This window comes from Spinacia oleracea, chromosome 6, assembly GCF_020520425.1.
Source record: "Spinacia oleracea cultivar Varoflay chromosome 6, BTI_SOV_V1, whole genome shotgun sequence".
NCBI lineage: Eukaryota > Viridiplantae > Streptophyta > Magnoliopsida > Caryophyllales > Amaranthaceae > Spinacia > Spinacia oleracea.
The window spans coordinates 48,906,489-48,927,610 of record NC_079492.1 but is presented as its reverse complement, the minus strand read 5'-3'; the positions used below and the strand labels follow the sequence as shown (position 1 = coordinate 48,927,610).

The 21,122-nt window shown below is 35.3% G+C and overlaps 1 protein-coding gene across 1 annotated transcript; it reads left to right on the top strand.

Moving 5' to 3' along the window:
• Positions 1-2,312: 2,312 nt before the first annotated feature.
• LOC110790279 (membrane metalloprotease ARASP, chloroplastic-like) lies at positions 2,313-3,411 on the top strand. The gene is given in 3 exon segments (XM_021995068.2): positions 2,313-2,875; positions 2,966-3,131; positions 3,134-3,411. Coding segments are annotated over 3 exon segments (783 nt in total). The 5' UTR covers positions 2,313-2,446; the 3' UTR covers positions 3,322-3,411.
• The last annotated feature ends 17,711 nt before the right edge of the window (positions 3,412-21,122 follow it).

Below are 21,122 nucleotides of genomic sequence, written 5' to 3'. Positions count from 1 at the left end.
GTGTGAACTGTCCTTAGGTGAGGAATTGGGATCAAGATTAGAACTGCTACCTCCCAGGAGAAAGGAGTTATGGGTGGGGTGACTGAAGAAGCTGGTAGAACCTGGATCACTAGGTAAGCTGGCAGGTTGAGGTTCATTGGAAATTGGAGAAGGGTTCTTCTTAAGAAGTGAGGCATAGCTAACCACAGGGTTGTTAGACATTAAAACCCAAAGACAAAAATGAAAACTGGGAATTTGCACTAAAAATGGGAGCTTAGACCTCGCAAACACAGGACTAGAAAGGAAGACAGAGAAAGTTTGGAACAGACTGAAGTAAGGAGAGAAGTTGCTTCTACTGAAAAAATTCGACCAGTATTTATAGACTTGAATTAAAGACTTAGGAAGTTTAATGGTTGCAAGGAAAAAACACATAAAACAATCTTCAACTACAGAAGGATCTAGAAAGCCAAAAATATATTGCAACAAAGGAGTAATCATCACCCAGCTTAAAACGAAACACAACCCAACAAAATGCATGCATTGAAAAAACGCGAACCCAAGTAATAAATGACAGAATTGAAATGAAAAAGCAAAGAAGAGCATAGAGAAGAACTTCCCTGAGACGTTTTTTGGAAATAGAGGAAATCTTACAACTTCTGCAAACGGATTAGCTCCTCCATTGGTCCAAACAGGACGGTAAAATTGTATTAGTGGAGTAAAACCTTTAATTAACCCACCTAAACCATCATTATTGTTGCACAACCCAAGATCCAGTGACTCAGCACAGATCTCCACCTTTGGATCAAATATGCCTTGCTGATGAAGGCAAGATGGAAGTCGGAAAAGTGGATGTTTCCCTCGATACAAACGAGGCACCAATCCACAGCCAAGGAAGCCATAATTACCCCTATTAAGGCTTAGTCTAGAGAGTTTATGGGGAATCTCTTTCTGGTAAGAGGACAAGGAGGAAGACGAAGAGTTTTGCAAGGCAAAACTTAGATCTGATAACGATTTGAGCTTGTGAAGGGGGCTAGACCAACTTAGGGTTTTAACTCTCTCTCTAGAATTCTTGGGCCTCTCATATTTCTTTTTTTTTCTCTCTCTCATCTTGTTACTAGTAGTATTAGAGGTATGTAATTTACTCTTAATTGAATGAAGAATATGGATTCAATTGAATGTAATTGTCAATTAATCTCAGTTCAAAGGTATTATGATCTCACAATCGTAATTGACAATGAATTCTGTGTTTTCTTTGATCTTAAGTCGAATTTAAGAGGTATGATGAATTGTGATGAATATCAGAGTATGATGCATTGTGAGTTGTCTTTCTGTTCTGTTCTCAAGTATTCAAATTAGTTTCTATTTACCATTTACAGAGTATGTAATGCAGCAAAATTCTTTCAGGTAACTTTCTGTTTACTTGACTGATTTGGGATTAATGAATAGTTAATTGAATAGTTGGTAACTTCAACATGACACAAAGGAAATATGTCAATGATTATGCACAATTAGAAAGCATGATACACAAATTTCTAACAATTTACTTGCCACATAAAGAATTGAGCGGGGAGCTTGTTCAAAGCTTACTTGCTCATCGAGATGATCAGAAAATGAACTTTGTATTTCAGAATCGGACATTTCAGAAGAAGATAACTGCTGCTCCTGTGACAGAAACTGCAAAAAAATATCAATAAATTTTAAAAAAGTAGACTAAGGAAAGCAAAATTATGGTGGAGTAAATTCAAATTTCTCAAAAGATTGTGTTCCTTTGCTTTATTAAAACTAGTAAGCTAGTACTGTGATTATAAGGGTAAAGTGTCAAAAATGGAAGGGGGGATTCAAAAGAAACAAAAACCTGCATGTGATAATTTGCGGTATAACAGCTTATCAACGAGCTTAGAACTGATGCATCTTGATGCAAAGGTCTCCAGAATGGTCTCTTGCACAGAATTCAATAGCTCAAAGTATGTCAACTTCAATTAACTCAAAATAGCTTGGATAAAACAATGTGTCATGACGCCACTCATGCCCTTTTTAGTAAAAGCCGACATGCATCAATGATTGCATGAAGTGTTACCCCCTTAATTAGAGGTTTTCTTGAAGTGTTTGGATTCAATTTTGTTAGATATTGTGAAACAAATGGAGGAAGTTTGTGAGTTTGCAGGAGGAACATTTCACCCAAATGAACAGAAATCAGGTTGTATTTGTAAGTGGAATGCTACATTGGTTGACAGTGATTTATTCATGTATACTAGTGAAGTATTAGATTTGGATTAGATTTCACCCAAATGAGTGATGGGAAAGGAAATAGGATGTATTTGTTGGAATCATATGGTTGTTTGTCTGTGGTTCAGATTTCTGAGGCTTCCTTGGATGTATGGGTGATGGAGATGCTGAATATGTAAGATAAACCAGCCAATGAATTCATGAACCCACTCTAAAGTGATCTTCTGCATAGATTTTCGACATGAAATGGGGTTTTTGTAGGGGTAGCCCTGTTTTCGATAGGATTATAGTTGTTTCAGCTGGTGTTATTGCCAATGTCATATTTGCTTTCATCATAATTTTTGTACAAATTGTATCTGTTGGTTTGCCTGTACAAGAAGCCTTTCCTGAGGTGGTTGTTCCTGATGTACGCCCTTTTTCGGCAGCCTCACGAGATGGATTACTTCCTGGAGATGTGATTCTATCTGTTAATGGCCTTCAATTGCTCAAAACAGGCCCAAAAACAGTATTCGAAGTTGTTGATGTTATTAAAACCAGTCCCAAAAAGAATGTACTCGTACAAATTCATAGAGGACAAGATGATCTTCAACTCAAGGTAACCCCAGATGAGAATTCTGATGGAACTGGTAAAATTGGAGTTCAATTATCCCCAAATGTCAGTATCAGAAAAGTTAAACCAGATAGTGTTATCTAAGCTTTCAATTTCACAAGGAAAGAGTTCTGGGGTTTAACCTATAATGTGGTGGATAGTTTAAAACAGACATTCCAAAACTTTTCGCAATCAGCTGAAAAAGTTTCAGGTCCTGTTGCAATTATCGCAGTTGGGGCAGAAGTAGCGAGATCGAACATTGATGGACTTTACCAATTCGCAGCAGTGTTGAATATAAATTTAGCAGTGATCAATATGTTACCATTGCCAGCATTAGATGGGGTACTTTGGCATTGATACTGATAGAGGCAGCTAGAGGAGGGAAGAAGCTTCCTATGGAATTGGAGCAAACGATTATGTCTTCGGGTATTACATTAGTTTTGTTTCTTTGGTTGTATCTTATAATTCGAGACACTCTAAACCTTGATTTTATCAAAGCTATATTGTGGTGGGAATTGATGAAGTGAACCTTCAGTTCAGTTGTTTGAGGAATTGTATACTAAATGATCGAAATTACTTGTAGTTGAGCCTATGATTATATGGAAAAGAATGGCGGTTGTTCCATGAATTTGTTTATCAAAGCATCTGAAGATTGAGTATGACTGTATGAGTACATAGAATGAGTGTATAGTAAGCCAATCAAGAGTTAAGGCCTTTAAGTATCCCCTGTTCTATTGTTACAAATGAAATCAATGTTTTAACAAGTACTGAATTTATGTTGTACATGTATTTATTTGTCATACCAATTGTATCGAGCAAATTAGAATACTTTGAATATGGCACAGACCATTGGAGACCTTAAAACTTATATTTCATACTTTGTGTATAGAAAGACTTCATTGATTTAAACTAGTATCTCTGTTGTTATTGATGTTTTCATTGTTGTTCAGAAAGTTTTACTTGATACATAGAAAGCCTTGATATAAACACAGCTAACACAGCAAGTAGTGAGAATTCAAGAGAAGAAGAATATAGAAAAATAGTAAACAGAGGCATAAAAATCCTTAATCCTTAATCACGCTTACAAGAAACAATATTGATTCCTCGTCTTACAAAAATTGAATATCTATTCCACAAAAACGGTCTAAACATAACAAATCGTATGATTTTAAATAATAGATACACAAGCTAAATAATAAATAGATTTAGTTTTTTTCGTAAAAAATAACTTACTGGAAACCACAAAAACACTCTTGTAAATTATTTCATCCATATTTCTGTTATTATATATAGTTTTAAAATATGATTTTGAATAATAGATATATACAAGCTAAATAATAATATATTCAAATTTGTTTATTTCATGGAAGAAACAACTCACTAGAAAGCCCCAAAACCCGATAGTACAAGGTTTCAACCATATTCATGTTATTATACAGAGTTAAATATCATTTATATAATAAATAGAAATTTCTATTTTCTTATAAAGCGATAAATTTTAAATCATGTGCAACTATTTGTTTCACAATGAAAATATTATTTCAGAACTAATACTGTAATATGTTCCACTATAAAGGAACAGTAATAACAATACTAATATATGAGTTTGGAGAATTATTCAATTCGAATAATTGAAAGCTTGTATTTTCACACTTACAAGAAATCATATTGGTTCCTCGTGTTAAATAATATGTAAATGCATAGATTTCACAAGAACGATTTAAACTTAACAAATCATATGATTTTGAATAATAGATACACAAGCTAAATAATAAATAGATTCAGTTTTTTTCGTAAAAAATAACTTACTGGAAACCACAAACACACTATTGTAAATTATTTCATCCATATTTCTGTTATTATATATAGTTAAATATATAATTTTGAATAATAGATATATAAAAGCTAAATAATAATAGGTTCAAGTTTGTTTATTTCATGAAAAAAACAACTCACTAGAAAGCCCAAAAACTCAATAGTACAACGTTTCAACCATATTCATGTTATTATATAGTGTTAAATATCATTTATGTAATAATAGAAATTTCTATTTTCGTATGAAGAGATAAATTTTAAATCATGTGCAACTATTTGTTTCTCAACGAAAATATTATTTCAGAACTAATATTGTAATATGTTCCACTATAAAGGAATAGTGATAACAATACTAATATACTATGTGTTTGGAGAACTATTCAATTTGAATAATAAAAAGCTTATATTTTCACACTTACAGTAAACCATATTGGTTCCTCGTGCTAAATCGTATGTACATGCATAGATTCCACAAGAACGGTTTAAACTTAACAAATCATATGATTTGAAATATAGATACACAAGCTAAATAATAAATAGATTTAGTTTTTTTTCGTACAAAATAACTTACTGGAAACCACAAAAACACTGTTGTAAATGATTTCATCCATATTTCTGTTATTATATATAGTTAAATAATATGATTTTGAATAATCAATATATACAAGCTAAATAATAATAGATTCAAATTTGTTTATTTCATGGAAAAAACAACTCACTAGGAAGCCCAAAAACCCGATAGTACAATGTTTCAACCATATGCATGTTATTATATAGAGTTAAATATCATTTATATAATAAATAGAAATTTCTATTTTCTTATAAAGAGATAAATTTTAAATCATGTGAAACTATTTGTTTCTTAACAAAAATATTATTTCAGAACTGTCAAATATTGTGCCATCTCGTATCATTCTCATTAATAACACACGTATATATAGTACAACTCAGTTACCTAAACCCTAGGTACACATTAGGTAACTTACCATAGTTAGGACTCTACAGAATATTCACATAATAATATCTAATATCTTAACATATCTTAACATCCCCCCTCAAGGTGGAGCATGTAGATCTCGAATGCCCATCTTGTTCAAAAAAAACTCAAATTGCGCCTTCCCCAACGCTTTGGTGAAGATATCTGCTAACTGAACCTTCGTCGACACGTACGACGGACTGATGATCCCTTCCTTGATTGCATCTCGAATGAAATGACAATCTGACTCGATGTGTTTTGTCCTTTCATGGAACACCGGATTCTGTGCAATATGCAACGCAGACTGACTGTCGCAATACATCCTCATGCCTTGGTCGTGTGTCACCCCCAAGTCGCGTAGTAGTTGTTTCAACCACTTCAACTCACACGTCAGAGCTGCCATCGACCGATATTCTGCCTCAGCAGACGACCGAGAAACAGTATGCTGTTTCTTGGTCTTCCAAGAAACTGGCGACATACCAAGTGACACAAACCATCCAGTCACCGACCGACGCGTCATTGGACACCCTGCCCAATCCGAGTCGCACCACCCCTCCAACTGCAACGCACTGTCCGACCGAAGTAGTATACCTTGACCCGGACACTTCTTCAAATATCTCACTACTCGCAAAGCTGCTTCCCAATGTGCCTCCTTTGGTGCTTGCATAAATTGAGATAGGACATGTACAGAGTAGGCAACGTCTGGTCGCGTGACAGCCAAATAAACCAGACGTCCGATCAGACGCCTATACTGCTCACCGTCCGACAGGTCTGGCCCGTCTGCCAATGCCAACCTATGATTCTGTTCCATGGGAAAGTCCACAGGCTTTGCTCCCAACAATCCGGCCTCTGAGATGATGTCGAGGGCATATTTTCTCTGACATACATAGAACCCTTGACTACTTCGTGCCACCTCTAACCCAAGGAAGTACTTCAGAGCCCCGAGGTCTTTCATTTTAAAACACTCCTTCAAGTATGCCTTAAAACTCTCAAGCGCAAACTTGTTATTGCCCGCGATAATCATGTCGTCCACATAAATGAGCACACTCAGCTGCAACGTACCTTTAGACATAGTAAAGAGCGAATAATCGGACAGCGACTGTCGAAATCCATAGTGCGTCAATGCCGTCGACAACTTCTGGAACCAACATCTAGGTGCTTGTTTCAACCCATACAACGACTTTCTCATTCGACACACTTTGTCAAAGTGATTCTTCTGGAATCCAGGAGGAATCTTCATATAGATCTCTTCCTCCAAGTCACCGTGCAAGAACGCATTGTGGACGTCCATCTGATGCACGTCCCACTGTTTGACAGCTGCGACAGCTAGGAAAGTTCGAACTGTCGCCATCTTCGCGACGGGAGCAAATGTCTCATTATAATCCAACCCTTCCTCCTGATGATTCCCTAAACATACCAATCGAGCCTTCAGTCTCAACAAATTCCCATCCTCATCACGCTTCTCAGTATACACCCATTTACTCCCCAGTGCTTTCTTCCCTTCCGGTAAATTTTCCAACGTCCATGTCCCCTGTTCCTCCAACGCGTCGATTTCAGCAGCCATTGCCTGACGCCACCCCTCATGCTGCATCGCTTGTTTAAAACTCTTAGGAACTTGCCCTTCTTGCAATGCTGCTATATAATGCCTGTCACTAGTGGAAAAAATACCTGTTGAGGGGGGCATTTTGGGCTTATTGAGGCGAACAAGGCCCGCTTCGACAGACGTGGCTTCAACAGCTCACATAGCTGTTGAGGCGGGCTTTGTTCGCCTCAACAGGTGGTCTGTTGTGGGGGGCTTTCAAAAGCCCGCCTCAACAGCCCAAAACCAAAGCGAAAAAATAAGGACCTGTTGTGGGGGGCTTTACAAAAGCCCGCCTCAACAGACACCTCTGTTGAGGCTCACTTTTAAATGCCCCCCTCAACAGACCTGTATTCTTGCGCCAATACCTGTACATTGGCGCCATAAATTCATATGTTGTCGAGGCGTACATTAAAAGCCCCCTTCAACAACATTATTTTTTTTTCCAAATTCTTTTAAAATATAAAATAGGTGGCAATAACCAAATCTATATATACACCATTGAGTATTGAAACCTGTACACGCATCAATCAACACCAGAATAGCAAAGGTATGAATCTGCTTATTTTTTTATTAACAAATCGATCATTAAATTAACTTCATTTATATTAGCCTAATAAAGAAAAACGTATAGTACGTACGTTTACAATTTTTAAACACCTAGCTAGCTAGTCTAACAAATTAAAACTAATATTAACAAATAAAGACAAAAGGCTAGAGACCTAGTCTAACAAATTTCTCTAATCCGGCCACTTAGCTCCCTTTAGATCGATCATGCATTACGTACAAACCTTAATTAAGGCCGTGTTGACTTTCTAATTCCAATCGACTCGATCCCTGCAAGATGGAAGGAAAATATATGAGCTATAGAGTACCAAAGTTTACACTCACGATATTATCTTTACATTCCATTGAAGCATAAAAAGATATAGTTGCAGACTATAGAGATAATTAAGTTGTTAAAAATATGACCTATAACGAGCCTTAAATGTGCATAAATAGATTCGAATGAGTTTTAGAAAGTTAAAACTATGCATATTAATCATGTAATAAGAATCAAATGAGTCCTTAGGTTCTTTAGTTCAAAGTTGGGAGAGAAAATGTTATTTTAGCTCTAAACATGACCTATAACCACCCAATGAGCCTTAAATGTGCATACGTAGATTGGAATGAGTTTTAGAAAGTTAAAACTATGCATATTAATCATGTAATAAGAATCAAATGAGTCCTTAGGTTCTTTAGTTCAAAGTTGGGAGCGGAAATGTCACCTAAATATGACCTATAACGATCCTATGAGCCTTACATGTGCATAAATAGATTCAACTGAGTTTTAGAAAGTTAAATTGTGTTCTTTCACTTAGTTCTTAAGGCTAAAATCAGAATAAGTGTCTATATTTCTAGATGCACAGATGTATGCTTGGATTTCATGGAAATTCCTGAGAATCATCCATGTCTCAGGAACTAACACTGCCAGGTTAAATAAACATATTGTCTGCTGATTCCTAGAAAGTGACAGACGTTGAAGAAACCAGAGGGATATTTTTATTTATGCCTTATCAGTTGGTAGAAGAAGGTAACTATGTGATTTATAAAATGAAAATAATGGTTTGTTGTAGCTTAAAACCATTATTTTTAATTATTTACAGAAAACCCACCTCCTAAAAACAGACTACTTTACCTGCTACTTGATAAAACGTTATCCTTAAGAAATTTCTGGGTAGATACAGATCGTTGTTGAATAAATACAGTATTTTATTCCATATTGGTTTAACCCATATCCTAATAATCAATTTTCCTAATGGTTGTGTATGAAGATCATAGTCTCATGGAAATAGAAGAATAAAAGGGTCAATGCCTATAGTATTTGCATCAATTTTAGCAAGAAAATTAACTAAGAAACGGCTAGCAGTTGTCGTCTTGTTACACTAGCATTACTAGTTCATGTCATAGTTTGTTTTACTCTGATCAAAGCTGCACCTCAAAATTCACTAATTACCAACTTACCAGGATTCACTGGCAACTTCCCTTCTAAGCACTACTCAGGGTAAGCTCTTCAAATCGCGTTCATTTTTGTCTTCTAATTTTATCTGGTGTTATGCTGATCAAGTCAGCCAGGCCTGCCAGCCATTTTCCTGCTTGATTAGTTTGGCCAATTTTGGGATGTACTTAGCCTGATTAGATTGTTTAGGCCATTTAGGTTTTAAGGCTACTTCAGGTCAATCCAGTCCCCAGTGCACCCTATGAATCTATGATCAACTCTAGTCAGTCCCCAATACAAGTATCTATTTTGACTATCAATTGTGATTTATACGGAATACTTGAGAAAAAAATACTTAAGGTTTTCTTACCTTTTTTGTGACACCACTAAGGTATCAGGAAAGCTACCTACTGTCGGGCAACATACCAAATATTTGCAATAACAAGTATATCTGAACCATCTGACTAAATCAACAAAACCAATCATAACCACCAGAACTTAATGAAATAAACTGGAGAAAACAGATAATAACCACTTCAAACTTTCGTATTAAAGGCAGCATAAAATAATAAAAATGCAGCAAATTAAAATAACCAACAAAACTTTAACATCATCTCACCTTGACAAATCCAGGACGACGATCCAGATTCAAATGCAGGTTCTTAATATGACCGACATCTCCGAAAGCATTAAGGAGATCCTCTTCCTGTGCCTCTTCATGCACTCCTGTGACAAGTACAATCCAGCCTTCAATTGCTGCAATGAATCAAACTTTGTTAGAATTCTGCTTGCAGAAATTTCAACTTAATTGTAACGATATAAAAGGAAAGAGAAATACAGGGAAATTTAAAATTCAACTACTACAACTCTGAAATTCACAACCACAAGCAAGACTTCAGCAGTACATATATAAGAGCTTGTATCCTTTCCTTTTAGATATAAGAGAATTGAAACGAAACATAAATACCTTTCCATATCTAAGGAAAGGAAACAAGCTCGGACCCCTTGTTTATCAGAGTTGGTTATGTTTGATCTGTCAAGCTACCAAGGAATACAGATAAGAGAAAAAGAAAACAATATGTCTAAAGGTTTACCTTCAAGGGAGGAGACTTGGTGACCTCTACAGTCGGAGGCTCGGAGTCAATTTGGTCAGGATTCTCTATTCCCAAGTTTGGAATTACAAATTCATCAGTGTCTGGAAGTAGCATGAGAATGAATTAAAGAATACAATGAAAAACTGACTAAAAAGTACGAACGTTCAGGTTCAGAAATCAACAGAAATTCCAACAAACTAAAAACATGGTTTGCTAATCATGGAAGAGCAATATGCTTTTTTTCCCAACCTCCTACCCACATATTCTACTCCGTACTGTCTTCTTCCCTATATTTATTTATGTAGCCTTGGCCTATATCCATGCATAAGACCAAGAAAGTGTGGATCAAAATTACAATAGCGGGTTAGCACTCCATTTACAAGAACTCACGATTCTAGTCCTTGTAACTTCTATCTTGCATCACTTTAGTAATTAAACACTTTTTTCAGTTTTCAAACATTTTGCCTACACAAAAACTTCTAAAAAAAGGAAATTTTAACATGAATGAGAACCTAATAGGTCATTCTCATTCCTTTCATGTATATATATACTCCTTATATCTATAAGTTATTCCCTCCGTATTTTAAAAAGACATACTTTGACCGATACATAATTTTAGGAGAGTGAGTTGAGTTTATTAAAATAAGATGAAAGTGGGGTAGTGGGTGGTGAATTATTTATTATAGTAAAAAGATGATGTGAGTAAGTGTGGTAAGAAAGAGAGAAATATTAATATAAGAGAAGTGAAGACCAAAATATGTAAAAAAAAGAAAGTGTATATCTTTTTAAAATACAACCGTTTACGAAAAGTGTATCTCTTTTTAAAATACGGAGGCAGTATTTAAATTCTTATAGGTTCTAATTTTAATTTTCAGACAATGTGAACGACTACCCAAATTTTGTTCTCGTCAAATTTAATATATTATTACTAATTTACTATGTCTACATGTTAGTGAAGGACTACCCAAAATATATTTTTAGAACCAGAGGGGGCAGATCAATTGATCTGACTTCAGTTGCGTAACATGATTTTGAATATTTCAAAAAAAACAAAATCAGAATCCAAACAAATTTATAGATGAAATCAGGAAACTTTGATTAAGTAATTAAGTTGTACTGTTGTAGATGAAAAGAGAAGTTACCTGGGACTCATCATATCGATCTACAATTAACAATTTTATCTCCGAAATTCAATCAGACACTTGCTAAATAAGATCAATATCAAAGCAAATTCGAGTCAAACTACATCGCATCATCAACAACAAATAAAAAAAATACTAAGTTCATTTTGCTAACTGCTTAGAGACTCCATAATCAAATTCAATTGAGAACAAGTACATAGTTTGCTAGCTATCTTATTGATTGCACACAGTTATGAAAAATAAATAACATAACATAACTTAAAGGTGATGTAAACACCATTCAAGACACATAATTTCTGGAAAATATTCATGTTAGTTGAAGAATGATCGAGAAATAAAGTCCGACGTATATGCGTAGTATCATAGAAGTAGTTTCAAAGATTCAATATTGAAGAACCACCTCATTCTACTAAACACTCTCCATTTAATCCACCCCAATGAACATTTCTCTACATCTTTACATCAAGAAAACAGTCTACTAGGGACACAAACACAGTGCCTATCCGAAACCACACAAGGCAGACACATAAACGGATACACCCAAACACATGGGAAACTCAAAATTAGCTGCCAATCATAAACATATATGGCAACATACTGAAATTCCAAATTCTCATAATCTTTCTTCAATTAGATTCAAGATATCTAGTTTGAAGTTCAGTTTTAGCACAACAAAAAAGACCAGGAATCAAGAGGAATTCATAAAAATAAAAATTAGAAGAGAGAATACCCCAAGCAACAGTACACTCTTCACTGGTAGCACTCGCCTGGTTTGCTTGGCACTCAATGCCTATTCAAAATCAACATCAACAAATCAAAATCAATTTTTGACAAAAACCTTTAAAATAAATTACCCTAAAAAATTGAGGGAAAAGAACTCACAGAGATCCATGATGTGGTTCCTACAAATTGCGCAATTATCGACCACAATATCTGCCGAAAATCGACCCCGAAAATCAACAAAAAACAGTAGAGAATCCTCCATTAAATTAGGGTTAGGGTTTATGAAGATATTTGAAGCTAAAATGGAAGAAATAATAATTACCCCAAGCCCAGAGAGAAACGGCGTTCCTTTTTTTGATCTCGAAACGCTTCGATTTCTTGATAGATGAAGATGGGCCAGCAGCAGCGTTAGAACCCTCGCCGGCGGTAACAAAATTTGACACCAAAAACCAATCTCTATTCCCAAGAACAATAATTCAAAATTAACAGAAAAATTCAGTTATGAAGACACCTTCTTTGAAATTATAGAGAATGAGGGAGAGAAGATCTTCCATGGAAAGGGGCGGATGGTTTGAGGAGTTTTGAACCGGGAAGAGAAGAGAGAGAAATGAAAATTTCAGGCTAACAGGAGAAATGAGGAGGAGAGAGAATTAAAAATTAGAGTATATGCGAGTAGTATTTGTTGAAGCGAACATTTAATGCCCCCTTCAACAATTGATATTGAAGCGAACAATAAAAATGTTCGCTTCAACAACCCTTTATAATGTTTGACCCGCGTTGACCAATTACTTGTTGAAGCGTATTTCTCTATGCCCCCTTCAATAAGGGGGCTGTAATAAGTGTTTTTTCTACTAGTGTGTGCTTTGACGAAAAACGCTCATAATTAACAAAATATGTGATAGGATAAGGAGTACCTGAGAGTGATGACGCCGTAGGTGTTTTGTCGGAAGTACTATATTTTTCCCGTATTGTATGTATCACACAGTCTTTCAGCTTTGTCGACGGAAACTTCGCACGCTTCCCCCTTCCTAACTCCGTATCCTCCACACACTGCCTTGTCTCACTCTCGTCACTACCCGTCGTCTCCTCTACACCTGTCTGTGAGGAGACGACGTCTGAATCCACTTGACTAGGTGTTTCATGTTGTTGTTCCTCCCTCACAGGCGACGACACTCCCCTGTCGTCGCCACTGGTCAATGACACCCCCTCATCAGCTCCCGGATGCGACAACACTCCCTCAGTATCACCTGTAGGCGGCGACACCCCAGCAATATCACCTGCAGGCGACGACACGGTCTCAGGACCCGTAGTCCCACTCTCATCCAAACTCCAATGGTCAAGCCCCCCATGACCATCATGCACCAGTGGCAACACATCCGATTCATCTACAAAAGGAAACGTCCCTTCATGAAACTTGACATCCCGTGAGACGAAGAACTCATGTGTCTCTAGATCATAAAGTTGCCATCCCTTCCTGCCAAACGGATAACCCAAAAACACACATCGGCGACTCCGAGACTCAAACTTATCCCCTTTACACCGGAGATTATATGCATAACACAGACACCCAAACACGCGGATAGGCACATACGATGGTGGTTTACCAAACAACATCTCATAAGGTGTTTTATTGTCAAGGATCGGGGTAGGTGTACGGTTTATCAAGTAACAGGCGGCCAAAATACATTCCCCCCAAAATTTTATTGGAAGATTTCCTTGAAAACGTAACGCCCTCCCAACATTCAAAATATGTTGGTGTTTTCTCTCGACTCTCCCATTTTGTTGAGGCGTCCCAACACACGACGACTCAAACAGAATCCCATGTTGACGAAAATAATTTTGTAAGCAATTGAATTCAGTACCATTATCACTGCGTACTACTCGAAGGGATCTATTAAACTGACACTTAATCATGGCAACAAAATTAAGAAATGTCGATGCAACTTCCATTTTATTACTCAGTAAATAAATCCACACACCTCTAGAATAATCGTCAACAATGGTAAAAAAATACTTTGCCCCACAAGACGAGGGAGTCTTGTAGGGTCCCCATAAATCAATATGAACCAATTCAAATGTGCGACTAGCACGACTAACACTAACTGGAAAACTCTCCCTACATTGTCTCGCCCGCGGACATACATCACAAATTGTTTTATTCTTCCTAATCTTATGACTCACATGAGGAAGTAACTGCAACACTTTTTCCGACGGATGCCCCATCCGTTGATGCCACAAGTCGACCACACACTCCACTGCTAGCACACGAACCTTTGGAGCCCCACGGAAAAAATATAGTCCTTCCTGTCGATCACCTACACCAATCACCATCCTCGTCGAGCGGTCCTGAAGAACACACATTTTGTTAGTAAATTGAGCAGCACAATGTAATTCGTCACTTAATTGAGTTACAGAAATTAAATTGCAGTTCAATTTAGGCACAAATAGAACATTATCGAGCACGAAACCATCCTCCAAGACCACCGAACCATATTGGTTTGAATTTGCAGGTTGACCGTCCGGCAACACAACCTGTTGATTTCTTGATGTCTTGATATTTCTCAGGATTGAAATATCACCCGTCACATGACGTGATGCCCCACTGTCAACAATCCAACGTAAATCAAGATTACCTTGCAACTTGTTTGAAGGTCGTGACAAGATGTCAACTATTTGCTGGACTTGCTCCTTCGTCACCCCAACAAGCTCATGATTGGTTGTCGTCACTGCACCCTGCGATCCGTCTCCACTCGTCACAGTGGTTGTCGCCCCTCCTGTGGCATTGCTCACGGCATTGGCACGAGCGACACCACTGGTCGACGACGCTGCCCCGCGAGCTACTCTGCCTCCTCTAATCGACGTCCTGCCTCCTCGACCAGGCCCTCGTCCACCTCGTTTCTTCTCATCCCACCATTCAGGAAATCCAATCAGCTGATAACAAGTTTCTTCCTCATGACCCTCACGATTGCAATGACCACAAAATCTGCCACTGACATCTCCCGACCTCGACCGAGCCTTAGTCTCGACCTTGAACGCCATGACACTCTCCGGACCTCTCGCAGCCTTGGCGCGCATGGTCTCGGTATTCATAACCGTCTGGTACGCCTCGTCGAGTCCTGGCAACGGCGATCGTGCTAACAGTTGTGCACGAATGGCTTCATAGTGATCATCCAGGCCAATTAGGAAATAGTGCAGACGATCTTCATCGTGAATGTCCCCCACCTGCTTCGCTATATTACACGTACAACCCGCACATACACACCTGGGAACTCGTGCATACTGTACGTACTCCTTCCATACCTTCGACAAGCGGCCATAGTACTCCATGACGCCCTCAGACGTGCCCTGCTTGCAACCACTCAGAGCCATCTTAATATGGCAGACCCTGGTGCCCGACACGACGCAGTACCGCGTCCTCAAATGACTCCACAACTCGTGAGCAATATCAAAGTCCTCCAGATTCGAACGCAAACTCTCGTCAATGGTGTTTGTGATCCAAGACACCACCATCGAATTGACCGCAATCCAATGTTTCATCTTCGTCTCGTCCGTAATGGGCTCCTTCACAGACCCATCAAGAAAACCAAATTTGAATTTTGAAATCATCGAGCGACGAACCGCTTTGGCCCACTCATCGTAGTTCGACGCTCCTCGAAGTTTTACAGGGGTGATGACAATACCGGGGCCGTCACCTGACCCAAGATAGTAGTCCAGATCGACGGCGGCGGCGATTGTCTTTTGTGGTGGCTCCTCGTCATTACCCATTGTTATGCCCTAGGAATTTGTAACTCCTCAGAACGCAGTACTCAACAAGCGAAGGAATTCGCTGTTCTCAAACTCTCTCAAACTCGTGCGGAAAAAAAAAAAAAAAAATCTAGGGTTTTTAACCTAGGCTCTTGATACCATGTCAAATATTGTGCCATCTCGTATCATTCTCATTAATAACACACGTATATATAGTACAACTCAGTTACCTAAACCCTAGGTACACATTAGGTAACTTACCATAGTTAGGACTCTACAGAATATTCACAGAATACTATCTAATATCTTAACATATCTTAACAAGAACTAATATTGTAATATGTTCCACTATAAAGGAATAGTAATAACAATACTAATATATGAGTTTGAAGAACTATTCAATTCAAATAATTGGAAGCTTGTATTTTCACACTTACAATAAATCATATTGGTTCCTCGTGTTAAATAATATGTAAATGCATAGATTTCACAAAAACGATTTAAACTTAACAAATCATATGATTTTGAATAATAGATACACAAGCTAAATAATAAATAGATTCAGTTTTATTCGTAAAAAATAACTTACTGGAAACCACAAACACACTGTTGTAAATTATTTCATCCATATTTCTGTTATTATATATAGTTAAATATATAATTTTGAATAATAGATATATACAAGCTAAATAATACTTTCTCCGTCTTTTAATACTCGCAACGTTTGTTAGTTTCACGCATGCCAATGCACAACTTTGATCATTTATATCTTAAATTCTCTTTATGCAAAAATTATAAAAAGTTGATATTTTGAAAATATACATTGAGACGAATCTAACAAGATCCCACATGACTATGTTTTATCTTATATAAAAAGCACTAAGAATAGTCAAAGTAGATTATATGAATAGTGGCAAAAGTCCAAACGTTGCGAGTATTAAAAGACGGAGGAAGTAATAGATTCAAGTTTGTTTATTTCATGAAAAAAACAACTCACTAGAAAGCCCAAAAACCCAATAGTACAACGTTTCAACCATATTCATGTTATTATATAGTGTTAAATATCATTTATGTAATAATAGAAATTTCTATTTTCGTATGAAGAGATAAATTTTAAATCATGTGCAACTATTTGTTTCTCAACGAAAATATTATTTCAGAACTAATATTGTAATATGTTCCACTATAAAGGAATAGTGATAACAATACTAATATACTATGAGTTTGGAGAACTATTCAATTTGAATAATTAAAAGCTTATATTTTCACACTTACAATAAACCATATTGGTTCCTCGTGCTAAATCGTATGTACATGCATAGATTCCACAAGAACGGTTTAAACTTAACAAATCATATGATTTGAATAATAGATACACAAGCTAAATAATAAATAGATTTAGTTTTTTTTCGTACAAAATAACTTACTGGAAACCACAAAAACACTGTTGTAAATGATTTCATCCATATTTCTGTTATTATATATAGTTAAATAATATGATTTTGAATAATCAATATATACAAGCTAAATAATAATAGATTCAAATTTGTTTATTTCATAGAAAAAACAACTCACTAGAAAGCCCAAAAACCCGATAGTACAAGGTTTCAACCATATGCATGTTATTATATAGAGTTAAATATCATTTATATAATAAATAGAAATTTCTATTTTCTTATAAAGAGATAAATTTTAAATCATGTGAAACTATTTGTTTCTTAACGAAAATATTATTTCAGAACTAATATTGTAATATGTTCCACTATAAAGGAATAGTAATAACAATACTAATATATGAGTTTGAAGAACTATTCAATTCGAATAATTGAAAGCTTGTATTTTCACACTTACAATAAACCATATTGGTTCCTCGTGTTAAATAATATGTAAATGCATAGATTCCACAAGAACGGTTTAAACTTAACAAATCATATGATTTTGAATAATAGATACATAAGCTAAATAATAAATAGATTCAATTTTTTGCATAAAAATTAACTTACTGGAAACCATAAAAACACTGCTGTAAATGATTTCATCCATATTTCTGTTATAATATATAGTTAAATAATATGATTTTGAATAGTAGATATATACAAGCTAAATAATAATAGATTCAAATTAGTTTATTTCATAGAAAAAACAACTCACTAGAAAGCCCAAAAACCCGATAGTACAAGGTTTCAACCATATATATTCAGGTTGTTATATAGAGTTAAATATCATTTATATAATAAATAGAAATTTCTATTTTCTGAAATAACAGAGATAAAGTTTAAATCATGTGCAACTATTTGTTTGTCAGCGAAAATATTATTTCAGAACTAATATTGTAATAGGTTCGACTATAAAGGAATAGTACTAACAATACTAATATATGAGTTTGGAGAACTATTCAATTCAAATAATTGATTGCTTGTATTTTCACACTTACAAGAAAACCATATTGGTTCTTCGTGTTAAATAATATGTAAATGCATAGAATCCACAAGAACGGTTTAAACTTAACAAATCATATGATTTTGAATAATTGATACACAAGCTAAATAATAAATAGATTCTCAATTTTTTTCATAAAAAATAACTTACTAGAAAGCACAAAAATACTGTTGTAAATGATTTCATCCATATTTCTGTTATTATATATAGTTAAATAATTTGATTTTGAATAATAGATATATACAAGCTAAATAATAATAGATTCAAATTTGTTTATTTCATGGAAAAAACAACTCACTAGAAAGCCCAAAAACCCGATAGTACAAGGTTTTGAACCATATTCAGGTTTTTATATAGAGTTAAATATCATTTATATAATAAGAAAGAAAGGTCGAAACACAACAAATCACATGAGTTTGAATAATAGAAACACAAACTTAATAAAAATGAAATGGATTAAAGTTTCTTCTAGTAAAGAACATCTTACTGCATGGAATTTAAATCTGGTTGTTCTGTATATAAACCCTATTTATTTCATTATATGTAGTTATCTATCAGTTATACAGTAAATAGACACTCTTGTTTTCTTAAATATTAAAGATAAAACTTAAATTATGTGCAACTACTTGTTTCTCCACGAAAAGACGTTTTTCATACCACTATTGGAATGATGTTATACTACAAAGGAATAGTAAGAACAATATCAACATATGGGCTTGTAACAATTGTGATAAAATGCTAATATATAAGGCGAATTTCACATTAAATTCGATAAATTGAATATTAGTATAAAATAGATTTGGCTTCTTGTATTTCATGTTATAAATGGATTTTAAAAGAAAGGCCGAAACACAACAAATCACATGAGTTTGAATAATAAAAACACGCGCTTAATATCATTGAAATGGATTAAAGTTTCTTCGTATAAAAACAACTTACTACATGTATTTCAAAGATGCTTGTTCTGTCTTTAAACCCTTTTAAAATCATTATACGTAGTTATCTATCTTTCGTAGAGTAAATAGACAAATCATATGAGTTTGAATAATAGAAACACAAACTTAATAACAATGAAATGGAATAAAGTTTCTTCTAGTAAAGAACATCTTACTGCATGGAATTCAAATCTGGTTATTTTGTGTATAAATCCTATTTATTTCATTATACGTAGTTATCATTCATTTATAGAGTAAATAGACACCCTTGTTTTCTTAAATATTAAAGATAAAACTTAAATTATGTGCAGTTACTTATTTCTCCAAGAAAAGATGCTTTCCATACTAGTATTGGAATGATGTTATACAATAAAGGAATAGCTAGTAAGAACAATACCGACATTCGAGATTGTAACAATTGTGATAAAGTGCTAATATATGAGGCGAGCTTCACATTAAATTCGATAAATTGAATAATAATATACTCAAATTCCTTCATGTAAAAAATAATTCACGGGAAAGCACAAAAATTCGGTTGTAAAAGGTTTCAACCATATTTATGTTATTATATAGAGTTAATTATTATTAATGTTATGTTGGATCTTAAAAAACTTGAAATGTTTGACATTTGGTTAATTGGGTCACGATACTTTCCAAAATAAAAGAAATAAAAAACCTTAATATTTTGGAATAATTACTTTAAATAATCCAACCTTTGGACGATTTTCCGGTAATAATCCAACCTTTGGATTATTTTCTAATAATCCAACCTTTGCACCCCATTAACTTTTATTAAACCCAAATGACGGGAAACCGGCTAAGAAGGTCAATTTTTTTTTTTTTTAATTTCTTTTTCTACCTCCTTCCTCCTCCCTCCATTCTACTTCTTCCTCCCTCATTTCTAATCTCTGATACGAGTGATTTCACCTCACTCCCAAATTCCCAAAGTTGCTCCTCAATCAAAAACTTCTCCAATTTCAGACCCCTCCCTAACACTCCCACACAGGTCGCTTCTCCTCCCTCAACCAAACTCTATTCTATCTCGTCGCTCATCACCACTTCAGTGGCCACCCATGACCACCATATCCTGCCTCTTTGTTTTCTTCCCTCTTTCCTTGCAATACCAGAGGGTTTAACCCAACATTCTAGAATCATATCACACTAATTGGTACTCTCTCTCCTTAACTTTTGAAGCAAAACTCCCTAATTTTTGCATAAGTGTCCATCAAAAAATTCCAGCAAGAAGAAACTGAATTAATTATGATGGAATCCTTAAATCACAGCTCACAATGTCTCACCGACGCTGAGCACATTAGTTAGTGGTGCCCTTATCCATGAAATTGATTCTAATCCTTAAACTGAGTTATACATCTTAACATGCTTTCAAAGATTTCGTGAATTACGAGGTATTGATTTTCCTAACTCGTGGCATTTTATTTCACATAAATCAGGATGATAATTGCTCATTTTGTTGATTTTGATTATCAATTGATGATGATAATGGGGTATTTTGTTGATCAATAGATGATGATAAATTGATAATGGGGTTTCGAATTGTGGAAGAAAGGAACGAACAAAAACAAAAGTACTCATTTTGTTGATTTTGATTATCAATTAATGATGATAATGGGGGATTTTGTTGATTTTGATTATCAACAGAGGATGATAAATTGATAGTGGGGTTTCGAATTGAGGAAGAACTGAAGGGAAAAAAAAATGTAATGAAGTAATAGAAATTTTTTATTTAAAATAGAATTATAACGAATGATTGCATGACACATGTACAGGGTACCTACTGTATCAGGTTGGTGACCGGTTGGGTGCAATAAAAATTAATGGGGTGCAAATGTTGGATTATTACATAATAATCTAAAGGTTGTATTATTAACGGAAAATCGTCGAA